At 41.6% G+C, this 13041-nt stretch overlaps 1 protein-coding gene across 5 annotated transcripts in view; it reads left to right on the forward strand.

Annotated features, from left to right (window-relative positions):
* Positions 1-13041, forward strand: part of GRM8 (glutamate metabotropic receptor 8) — a 556355-nt gene that overhangs the window by 467068 nt on the left and 76246 nt on the right. For all 5 annotated transcript variants that reach the window (XM_083574456.1, XM_083574454.1, XM_083574458.1 and 2 more), the window contains exon 8: positions 456-592. In XM_083574456.1, the coding sequence (XP_083430582.1) occupies positions 456-592 (137 nt within the window). The remainder of the gene's footprint in view (positions 1-455; positions 593-13041) is intronic.

Genomic DNA, 13041 nt, shown 5'->3' on the forward strand with positions numbered 1-13041 from the left:
GTTTAACACAGCTAGCAACCCAGTGAATCTTTACTGATCTGAACTCCAAGCCAATCTGCCAGAGAGCAAAAGGGTTTAGCCAGTAGTGTGACTAGATAAATCTGCTTCTCTTTTCTGAACGATGGAGTGCTTTTCATGTTTCTTCCCTTTTCTTTTCTCTTTTCAGTATTGCTGGCAGTGATGCAAATCTACTTCGGCCATGTGTAGTCATAGTTGTCATAATTCATGTGTGTTACTTTCCCCAGCAAGACATGTCCGCTGTAGAAACCTCTTCCTTAAACCATAAGAAAAGTGTTTGTAACTAGGAAAGTTGTGGATTTGTGGTAGAGCTACCATGGTGATCGCATTACTGCTAAGTCTTGTTTTCCAACCACAATTGATTTTCAGCACATTATGCCGTAATTTAAAAACAACAACACAGAAACCTGAAATCCTTGTGTTACAATCTCTTACAGGCAGTGCTGGAACACCTGTTATTTTCAATGAGAATGGAGATGCACCTGGACGCTATGATATCTTTCAATATCAGCTAACCAACAGAACCGCAGAATACAAAATCATTGGACACTGGACAAACCAGCTTCATCTAAGTGTAAGTCACTGCACATTGTTATTTTCATTTGTACAATTTAGCTCATTTGGCTACTCTTACTTAAGAGGAGCAAAATAAAACAGAATGCTCCTTGCACTGTTTCCTCAGAGCTTCTACACAACGTGTTTCTCAAACTTCAGCCATTCCTGTTAAAGAATACTAAAAGGGTCGATATCAAAAGAGAAGGCACAGGTGTTGCTTCATACTGTTTGTGATTAATATAAAATAAACATCCAGTTGTTTTGGACAATAGTGTCATCACTAAAATATCAGAGACCTCTTCTGCAAAGGCCCCTCTAGTCCAGCATGTTGTTTCACAGTGGCCAACCAGATGCCTGTGAGAAGCCCATAACCAGTACCTGAGTGCAACAGCATTCTCCTTATCTGTGATTCCCCAAAACTAATATTCAGAGACCTACTGCCTCCAAGATATGCCTGATAATTCACCACTCTGCTTGGGATTGACAGGAACTGGAGTCAAATAGCATGTTGGGGGCAGGGACTGTTTTATGCTATACTGGAATACAAAACAAGGTGCTGGATAACTCCTCACATTTGTACAACGAGATTGTTTACTTTTTCTTATTTCTTATGAGCATTTGATCAATGTATTATTATTTCATTTCTTCTTTTTAAAACAAAATTTATTCACAAATAAGAACAATAAATAAAACGTTTCTTTAAACTGTGTTCCAACATTGCACGATGTATCAGTATTCAATTAATATGTGTTGGTTAATTAGGTACGATCAAATGTTCAGGTACATCTGATCAAGTCAGGACTGTGGTTTTGGAACTGTGTTCCGGAGAATGATGGGGTTACCAGAAAAGCTGTCCAAGTTATTCAGTGTAGTGCTGGATATTACATTGTCCACCTTTGCATGCACTAATGGCGAACAAGCTTTCCTGAAATACAGCTTCCCTACCAATATCAGAAATCGGTACTGGGTGTGTTAACATCTCATACACATGGGCCAGTGGTGGAGCCCAACAAACCTGTCCACTACTTGAATAGAGTTGAATGGTAGCCTAGTGTCCAGTAACAGAGAATTCTTTTATCTAGTGTGCTAAAAAACAAAAAGTTTAAAAGACAGACTTGGTTTGATAAGGAATGTCAGAATAGCAAAAAATGCCTAGCTAGGGAACTTAGAAAATTGAAGTTAAAACGGGATAAGCACAATCTTGCTCTATAAGCTGAGGTAGCCCAATTACGATACAATTATAAATTATTACTTAAAAGCAAGAAACAAATATATTATGAACAACAGTGGAAAGCATTGGGAGACGCAGCACTTCAAAAGGACTCACGGAAATTTTGGCATCTGGTTGCCCAAGGTACAAATGGGCTGGGCTACTCGTTAGAAGCATCTGTCCAAGGAAAGGATTGGGTGACATATTTTACAGGAATATACGGCCCCTGTCCTGACTCACCCCCACAAGTTTACTATACTCAGTTATTAGAACTGCCAGAATGGCCAGACGTCACGCCCAATCAGATTAAGAGGCTAATCGCAAGACAACTAGCTAATAAAGCTCCAGGAGAAGACATGATCCCAGTGGAGATCTATAAGATAAGACCTGATTTCTGGTCACCCATTTTTGCAAAATTGTTTTCATACATTAACAGCTCAGGTCGCATACCTGAAGGGTGGAAGCTGAATTGAATGGAATGTGTCTCTAGAACAACCCTTCAGATATTGTAGACCCACAACTCCCATCATCACTGACCATTGGTTGTGCTGGCTGTGGATGAAGGCAGTTATAATCCAATAAGAAGAAAAAGAAGAAGAGTTTGGATTTGATATCCCGCCTTTCACTCCCTTTAAGGAGTCTTAAAGCGGCTAACATTCTCCTTTCCCTTCCTCCCCCACAACAAACACTCTGTGAGGTGAGTGGGGCTGAGAGACTTCAAAGAAGTTTGACTGGCCCAAGGTCACCCAGCAGCTGCATGTGGAGGAGCGGAGACGCGAACCCGGTTCCCCAGATTACGTGACTACCGCTCTTAACCACTACACCACACTGGCTTCACCATATGAAGGGCACTGTGCTAGCTACCCTGAGCTATAATATCACCCCAAATCCTCCCCATTATGGAAAAGTTCTGCAGCAGGTGTTCAGGGGTCCTTTGACAGAGCAAATGAAATGGGAAGGTGTTGTCATTTGATAAATGCTGGACTAGGAGCTACAGTGAGTGTGGGCTTTTATCCCAGAAGCAGACTCGTGCAAATATATATTTTTAGTGAAATGCCATAGTCATGGTCTAAAATCAAAGCTGGATTTTGAGTTGGCTATTTCCCCCCTTCCCCCCAATTAAAAAAAAATACTATATAAGTATCAAATAAAAGGGTGCAAACCTTTAAAGGCTTCATTTATCACTACATATTTCCTGACAGACCAAACAGGCATCGTATAGCTTTGGTTTGTAGTGTAACAGGCCCATGATAAACAATAACAAAAAGAACAGTGTAAGTATTTACAAATGATTGTTCCTCGGAGACTACTTTGCAGTAATTATCAGTGTGCTACAACAGTAATGCATATAATAGCTTCCCGTTTCCAGCCGCTACAGTGATAAAACACCTTTACCATATCTGCTCTTTTCTTTCTATTGCTCCCTGGCAAGAGGCCATCTAGCTCTTTCTTGGGTGCAAAGACAAAGCTGTGGTCTTTGGCTCAGAAGCTGGAATCGGTTCCTCTGCTTTTCTGTGGTCTTGGGTCCGCACCTAAACTATAAATCTCTGCTGAAAAGAAAACAGGAAGAGGAACACAAAAGAAGCAAGAAATCTTTAATATAAAATATGTTTTTAAAAAAGAAAAGAAGAAGAAGCGAGGGACAGTTTGGGGATGCAGTTCCAGTCTGGAAACTTTGTAGTTAACAGGAACAAGTTCTTTGCTTCCAGGCATTTCGCCCCCCTGATAAATTCTAGGTTCTGTGTACGGCTACCATTCAGTGCTACTATCCCGTGAATGCATTTTAAATTACTGTTTTAAGTTTTATTTGAATGTAATCATCCCTCCCCTAAAAGAGTGACTGAATCAGCTCTGCTGTATTTCCATTTGTATCGTTGCTTTTCTGGCTATACTCTGTTTAGATGTGATGTGCAGACATGGTGCTCTATTAATTAAAAAATGTCTGGGTTTATGGGATATTACTGAAATATATTCCTTTGTCTGCTTTTCCCTCCATACCTTCTTCTCAATTTGTGTATGAGTTATCAATTGCTACAATTTCTGATGGTATGATTACTTAGAGATGTGTGTGGGTTTTTTTTTTAAAGAATGACACACACAATGCCCTTGGCTGACAGGAACATGCATTCCATATTATGTGAACCAGTTGATTTAATGGTAGTCTATTGACTTATATCCTACGACTTTGGGGAGTGGTGGTTAATCTGTGGTCCTCCAGATTATGTTGACTCCAACTCCCATCAGCCCAAAACTAGCATGGCTGATGGTCAGGGGTGATGGGAGTTGTAGTCCAACAACATCCACAGTTCCTCAAGAACTTCTAGAGGGCTACTAGTTTCCCATCCCTGTCTTTGAGGAATTAAGCTAATAACACACATACCTCTGGAAATCCAATCAAGTCTTAAGATGTGAGCTTTGGACATTGCCTTTTTATTATACTTGCACTTATTTCTGTGGTTCATTAAGCTTCATTAAGGTTATTACTCTGCTACAATTTGTGTGTTGTAGATAATTAGGAGATTGCTCAGCACCGAATCGGGGGCATTGCTCAGATTGCACCTCAACCATTAAGCTCCACTGAGTGGCGTTTGACAAGTCATGCTCATCGTAAAGTTGTAATGATAAAATCAAATAATTCTGTGCATGCTCCCCCGAGCTCCTTAGAATAGAGGTGGAGAACCCCTGGCCCCCACATGCTAGATTACTGCTCCCATCATCCCTGACCACTGGCCATTCTGACTGGGGCTGATGGGAGTTGAAGTTCCACTAACATCTGGAGGGCGAAAGGTTCTCCACCTCTGGAACAAAGAGGGGTTTCCTGTGATAAAGAACCAGTTCACTTTGTTTCTGTTTTTTTATGTTACTTGGCAATTGAAATACTATCTGATGTAGGCTCAGCCACAAATAAGTACCTTGTTCAGTGGGGGCTAACTTTCAAAAAGTGTGCTTAATATTGCAGTCCTTAATTGGTTATCCCTTCAATGTCTCAGCTGTCCAGTAATCTTCCCAAACAATGGCCCGCTCTTGACAACCCCCGAAGAAGCAGATTGCCAACAGATGTCTAGGGTCAAGAGCATGGGTAGGAAAACTAAGGCCCGGGGGCCGGATCTGGCCCAATCGCCTTCTAAATCCGGCCCTCGGACGGTCCAGGAATCAGCGTGTTTTTACATTAGTAGAATGTGTTCTTTTATTTAAAATGCATCTCTGAGTTATTTGAGGGGCATAGGAATTTGTTCATTCCCCCCCTCCCTTCAAAATATAGTCCGGCCCCCTACAAAGTCTGAGGGACAGTGGACAGGCCCCCTGCTGAAAAAGTTTGCTGACCCCTTGTCAAGAGCAATTGCTCCTTCTAGTAAACTACTCAGGGACTGGATGTTTTCAGAAGTGGGGATAGCATGGGCTACTAGCATTGCAACCTTATACATGTCTACTCAGCATAGAGATAAATGAATCGGTCAGTTTTTTTGTTTTTCTCGCTTTATCATTTTTCCAATCTCCACAATTCCATACTTTTTCATGGTTTGTTTTGTTTTTAAGTCTTCATCCTCTTCCCCCATCCCTAGAGTGCAATTCTACATACGTATCATTAATTAAATGGGCTTACTCATAAAAATTACAGGAAGCAGCCTTATACTGAGTCAGACTATTGGTGGATCTTGGGGCTACCTTTGAAGGTGACCCGGAAATTACAACTAATCCAGAATGTGACAGCTAGACTGGTGATTAGGAGCGGCCGCCGAGACCATATAACACCGGTCTTGAAAGACCTACATTGGCTCCCAGTACGTTTCCGAGCACAATTCAAAGTATTGGTGCTGACCTTTAAAGCCCTAAACGGCCTCGTTCCAGTATATCTGAAGGAGCATCTCCATCCCCGTCATTCTACCCGGACACTGAGGTCCAGCACCGAGGGTCTTCTGGTGGTTCCCTCACTGCGAGAAGCCAAGTTACAGGGAACCAGGCAGAGGGCCTTCTCGGTAGTGGTGCCCACCTTGTGGAATGCCCTCCCACCAGATGTCAAAGAGAACAACTACCAGACTTTTAGAAGACATCTGAAGGCAGCCGTGTTTAGGGAAGCTTTTAGTGTTTGATGTATTACAGTATTTTAATATTTTTTTGGAAGCCGCCCAGAGTGGCTGGGGAAGCCCAGCCAGATGGGCGGGGTATAAATAATAAATTATTATTATTATTATTATTATTATTATTATTATTATTAAATATTGTCTTCCCTGACTGAGAGCAACTCTCCAGAGATTCAGGCAGGACTCTCTCCCAGCACTGCCTAGAGATGTTGGGGATTGAACCTGATACCTTCTGCATGCAAAGCAGATGCTCTATCACTGATCTACGGTCCTTCCCCTAATATGATCACCCCAATGATGACTGAAAACATGCTCAATGACCGTGAATGTTTACTGGTGTTTGGAAAAAAGAAAATCAGAAAAGCCTATTTACTGGGTGGCTGGCTTCATGCATGGAGCTAGGCTAGGCTGGCAGAACTCTTGAAAAGGATCATTTTTGCATGTGTGAGAGTGAGAGAGAGAACGTAACATTTTGTTTTAGATCCCACTTGCAGAAAAGTCTATTCCTAATATAACTGAGTAGCTAGATAAGACAACTTCAGCTATCATTCTTGCAAAGCAGTGGATTTCTACGTACCTTACAGTCAGGCAAATACACATTTAATGAGCCAATTTACTTAAACCGAGTGCATTTGTTTATTGCACATGGTATTTATTGTGAAATTTATCACATGATGGGCATTTCAGCTATATATATATAAAATGCACCGGGGCCAGTTGAATCTTATTGATTGTCAGTGCTATTAGGAGCCTGATCCACAACCTGTTTAAACCAAAGTGCCTTGGATGCAAGCCAAACTTTAGGACCAGTGATCCCAATGGATGTAAATTGCCTTCTTTTAACAAGGTAGTGGATCAAACTGTCTGTGGCCACAAAGGGTATAAATCGTCTTGTTTTAACAAGGTTGAACTTATAGATCAACTGTATATTGCCGTTTAATAGGTTCACGGATTATAACTTACAATGCACAGAAAACTAGGGTAGTATGGGGACAGTCCTAACCATGTCTACTCAGACATAAATCCTATTGAATTCAATGGTGCTTACTGCAGGTAAGTGGAGTTACGACTGCAGACAGGCAGTAGGACTGCAATCCTGTACCCACCATTGAACTCGACGGTGCTTACTTCTGAGTAGATGTGTGTGGACCTGCACCATGCACCTTCAAAAATACAACATAATAAAACTTTAAATACTTCTCTATACATGGCTGCCTCCAGATGTCTTTTAAAGTTTGTGTACTTACAACTTTTATACTTACGTATCTGCTTTATACTTACGTATCTGCTTGGCTCAGAGGTCACGTAACTCCATACCCTCCAACATTTCTCAAATGAAAATAGGGCTGTCCTAAGGAAAAGCGGAGCATTCCAGGGTCAAATCAGAAACCGGGACAGCTTCTGTAAATATGGAACTGTCCCTGAAGAATAGGAACAGTTGGAGGGTCTGCAGAGACAATGATGGTCGTGCCTGGAGGTGGTAGTGGAATGGATGTGGACCAATGAATTGAGTATGAATTTAGATAGGATCCAGGTTCTCTGAATAGGTGGTTGCCACTTCCAAGATTTGATGAAATAGCCTGTTTTGAATAGGGTTGCAGTTCCCTTGAAAGAGCGCATCCATAGTTTAGGGATGGTCCTCCTGAAAACATCACTTCCTTGGATGCACTGCTGATCTCAGTGACAAGGAGTGCCTATACCTAGGTTTCTAAGCCCTGATTGTTCAGTACCATCAGAACATTAATAGTTCTTGGCTTGGCAAGGCAATGGATATTTGGATTTCTTCTACTTCAGAGTTTGATTCTACAGACAACTGCTCCAGTTCCTCAGGCTCTCTTTCGCCACTTGTCCTCCTGCTGGTGTGATTCTGACTTCCCCTTTGGGCAGAAAATGCTGACTCGAGCCTGATAAAGACATTGTCAAGTCCCCAAGGCTGTCTCTGTCAGCAGACTTCACTGTCTTCAGGGTTCCCTCCAGCTATGAAATTGCTTTCTGCCTTTAGTCCTCAGTAATGTAAATGCTTTCCTCAAGGCACACTAACCTTTCAGATTCTCTCTGGAGCAAACACAGCTTCTAGGAAGAGACTTTTTTATATACTTTATTTAATGAGTGCTGCACAGGGTTGTAGAGGGTCTTTTGCCTCCCACTAAATGAGCCATGTTTAAAACAACACTTGATGGAAAGCAGAATTTTGAAAGGGCAAGAGAACAAAATCAAGTCAATTTCTAGGTAACAGTCTTCATGAAGGAATAGAATTTGGCTTATCTTAGCAGACTTGAATTTCCACCATTTCCTAGGCAACTTTCTGATGGGGAAAACCTGTCTCATGGAACCAAAATCATATTGTTTCAGAAGGAATATTAATCTGAAGAACCCCTGAACAGCTTTTGAGCCTCCAGTCTGAATGCTCCCAATAACTATTTTTGGTGGTTCATTAGGCACTTGATGATGTTGTTGATGATGATGATGATAAATTATTTATACCCTGCCCTTCCTGGTTTAAAAACCAGGCTCAGGGCAGCTAACAGCAAATATAAAACACTGATTAAAATGCGACTTAAAAACAGCATAAACAGCATAAAATACAACATAAAATGCAGCATCAATATCAATAAATTCAAAAATTCAGGGATCATTTTTTTTGGGGGGGGAAGATGAGCTTCTAATCTTTTTTTGCTGTGTATTAGAGGTAATCATATGGGGGATATGTATTATTTTATCTGTAAGCCACATTGAGTCCCTGTCAGGGGAAAAGGTGGACTATAAATAAATTAATTGTTTAATTAGTTACTTAATTAATAATATTGCCAGTGGGGTTTGTTTCTTTTGTGGGGGTGGGAATGAGGTGCCGGTACTCATATACTGATGAAAGCGTCATAGGTGCCACCACAAAATGGCTGTCATGGGCAACATCAGAAATAAGAGCTGGTATGGCAAGGAAGTGGGTATTGACCCAAAAAAGCTCTGCATGTCATACAAAAAGAAGATAGGGGATGCAGATTTGCATAAAATGTGCATATGCTAGCTTATATGTATGGATACAATTTTAGAAATCTTTACTGACAAGTTGTTCTGCTTGTCCAAAGTGCTGTCTGTGGCTACATTGCATACCCCTATGTAAGTTTTTCCTAAGCAGGAGCCTACAAGTTCACCTCGAAATACCACTTTAGGCCATTAAAAATGTTAGTGTGTGTTTGTGTGCATTAACTGTAGGTAAAATTTCACTGCTAGCAGCAGCAGTAGGCTTACTCTGACACTGGAGATGAACTCTGGTTATTGTGCTGACTTACGAGCCAGACTCTCAGACAGGCATGCGAAGACGCAAGCCCAACATAGGATGATGTGATGTTTCTGAGCTACAGAACCCATCATTCCTAACCATTGGCCTTGCTGGCTGGTGCTGATAGGGGCTGGAGTTGGACAACATTTGAGGGGCCACAGGTTCCCCCATCCCTGATGTAAGACTGTTTCTTCATTCTTCAACTGCATAGCCAGATCAATTCTATTCACGTCAGCTGCATGGCTGAACTCATTGTAGCCATCTTAAGCGTTCCCATTCTTGACACGTCTTAACCTCGCAGCACCTCATATACTGTTTTCACAATGAGTGCAGGAAGATAAATGTCCCTGCCCATATCAACAATTATGTTGATTTTTATAATGAGTACAAAGCACACAAACTAGAATCTTCATCTAAAAGAATGAAAATAAATCATGTTTTATTCATTTAGCTACAATATTTGCGCACCGGTCTCATGTATTGCCTCATGACAAATGTGTGGATTTAGCAAATTTGAGTTCTCAGCTCTATAATTTCCATGGGAGGAAAGCTGTTAAGAACAAGCGTGCAGTCCTTGGCATTTATAAATTAGGAAATCTACTTCCCTTTGTGATTAATAATGAATCTTCTTTTAGAATTGGGTCATTTACCAGTGAATGCTGTACACGTGTGCTGTAAAACTGCCGACTGACAAGTTTCCTCAGCAGCATGGCCTACCATATGCCTTGCCTCAGCCAGAAATACATTTGGAGTGCTTATTAATTTTCAAAGGAAGTTCAGCTCTGCCTCCTTCATGGGACATGCTTTTGAAAGGCTACTGCCGAGCTGAAAAGGACCAAAAAAAAAAAAAAAGTCAAAGTAAGGTAAAGACTGACTTCTGGATTTAGGATGGTGTAACAGTTGGTCTACATCCAGCTGATATGGTCGTTTGACTTTCATATGTCTGCAGAGAAAGGGTCAGAAAACCTCAGTCCACACTGAGAAAGTTTTCAGTGAATATTGTTTTTTAAAAATGCAAAGTCTTTTAAAAATGCAAAGTTTTTTAAAAATGATTTATTTGCTGTAAGGGAAGCCTGCCTGAACCATTTAGCCACCTGAAGCAGGATATGGCTGCTACTGATTCATAATAATAATGATAATGATGATAATAATAATTTTATTATTTGTACCCAGCCCATCTGACTGGATTTCCCCAGCCAATCTAAATGAATAAATACCCTTACATTGTCCTTACACTCTAAATGAATAAATACCCTTATATTGTGGTGGTTTTACCTTGCCGCTGGTAACTAGGAAGATGCTTCCATGGAAAGAAGGGGGAGATGTTGAAGTAAACAATAAAGAGAAAAGGGACGTGGAATACAAAAAAATATTTTCAGTGGCATGACAGTGAAATTTCTTGGGGAAACTTTCTATGAGCATATGCAACACCTTTCTTCTCAGTCATTGGCTCAGTCATTGGTTTCTCTTCAACAGGCAGAGGCGACCTGGGATACTTTAAGGCAGAGGTGGAGAACCTGTGGCTGTTGAGATGTTGTTGGACTACAACTCCCATGATCACTGGTCATACTGGCTGGGGCTGAAGGGAGTTACAGTCCCAACTTGGAGGGTCCCTGTGGTTCTTGTTGGAGGAGAGAAGGAAGAGCAATAGTGTCTGTTGCTTTATATCTCTAGGTTGGGCTTCGTGGCTCTTAGAATTCAGTCAAGAGCATGCTGGAATTCTCTTGACAATTCAAGGGATGTACCAAGTTCATATGGCATGGGAAGAGATGACAGATTGCCCCACAACTGTAGGAATTTATCTTGAAGGTCCTCTAAGACCTAAGTGTGAATGCCATTTGGCCACACTGGGAACCATTCTATTTTGGCTGAATTCATAATGTTTGGTACAGTACATTTGTTATCTTATAAGTGTGATCCTAAGCTCTCTTTGTGCAGTGGCTTCCTTTTCTGTGGAGGGAAGTGTTCCATGTATGCAAAGGGGTCCTCTATTGCATGAATGGAGAATAGGTCAACTTAGATCGGGGATAGCCAGTGTAATGTCCTCCAGATGTTGATAGATCACAAGTTGACTCAGCTTTTCCAAGCATAGCTGATGACCAGGGAAATTGAAATACAACATCATCTGGAGGGCACCAGGAACAGTAACATATTTTTATCTGTTGGTGCTAAAATTTGTGCTAATGATTCATCCTCCGTCATGTCTGGAGATGTGTGATTTTCATAATGTCCAGTTATGACCCTCGATGGCTCAAGTACAGGGACTGACAAACAGATCTATGCAGGAGGGAGGGGAAGATGCACAAAAAAACAACACCCAGATTGCAAAATGCTTGCAGTTCTGTGTGTGAGTATGGATGTGTGTGCATAAACAACAAAGCAACTTGAGAAATTGCTCAGGTTTCCTTGAGAGCTGAATAGCCAGAAGAATACCAGCACTGTGGTCTCGTTGTTTACAGATCTGTTCCTGAAAGCACTCCCTTGGGCTTTCTCTATTTCACATGCAGTTGTGCAGATGGGTAATTTTTACACGTTGGACTTCATGGACTTACAGAGGTGGTTTAGAGCCACTTTTTAGATGGTTATGTGATCTACTGGATTTCCCTCAACATGTGGCAAACCAGTCTTGCGGTGACTGGGAATCCTCTTCATCGTTTTCACTGAGTTGGGCCCTCAGAGACTCCTGCCTCAAAGCCCTGCCCTGACAGGACCACTGTCTCCAAACCAAGTAGGCAAAGATTGCTAGATGGCTGAGGAGGATTGCTAGCCTTTGCTCAGACAGATGTGGGTGTTTGATAGTTCTGACAAGAGAGCACAACTCATGTGGTGTTCTCCTACTCTAACAGAGTCTGAATTCATCAGGGAGCCTCTTTGCAGAAAGTGCCAGTGCCAGGCTTAACAGCCTGATCAATAGCGGCAGGCAGAGGATGGGGTCTGTAGGCCTAGTCTTCAAGAACACTTACAGCGTGATGGGATAAGGCTTTGTAATTGCTCAGCCTGTAGTTAAAATATTGAGACTGGGGAGAAGGGAGGCAGAAAAAAAAACTGTAGGGTAATTGAAACCCCAAAGAGAATGCATTTCACCATGCTGTTGAAGATGTTGCCTTTACAGGAAAATGTACTGAAATTAAATATGAACAACTGCATAGGTTGATACTTATATGCCCAAGCCTCATTTGCTAAACAGCTGAAGAAACCTCTGGCTCGGGGTTCCAATGAGAGGGGAAGAGAGAGACAGACTGTTACATAGTGACACATTTGCTCTGTAGTCAATTTCCCATCCTTAAGCAAGTGGCACTGCGCATGCGCACGCACACACACAGCAGATAGAGCATCAGGAAAAGCACATGTGTAGGAAAAGCAGATGCTAAGAAGTGTTGTTATGATTAGAAATAGAAATATTTTAGATTGCAGCTTGACCTCTGTCTGCTAAAGAGAGGGAGAGATTTTGACTTTATCATGTCAGGGTCAACAAGAGTTGAGTTTCTCAAATGAAGCATGAGGGATGCTCAGACAATCCTGAGCAAGTAAATGCGATGAAAAATTCAGCTTCAAATTTGTAGCAAGGTTCTGGCTCTGGTAGTGAGTGCTATGCCCTTTTTGTGACTCCCACACAGGGGGAGCATTGAGTTGGATTTGAACTAGATTATATTTCTGAAGGCAAAATCACCACGCTGACAAAAACAGTATCAGTGCCCTTAATACATTTATATACCACATTATGTCAGTGGTCTCCAACCCAGTGCCTATGGGTGCCATAGCACCCATGAATTCTTTCATAAGTACCCCTGGGCAGGTGCCCCAGACTCTGAGCTGTCGTTTGTTCAAAGAGTAAATTTCTAGCTTCGCTAGAAATAAAGTAAGGTGGCAAAATGAGCAGGCAACTTCTAAGTGAT

The sequence above is a fragment of the Podarcis filfolensis genome (assembly GCF_964270895.1).
Source record: "Podarcis filfolensis genome assembly, chromosome: 10".
Lineage (NCBI taxonomy): Eukaryota > Metazoa > Chordata > Lepidosauria > Squamata > Lacertidae > Podarcis > Podarcis filfolensis.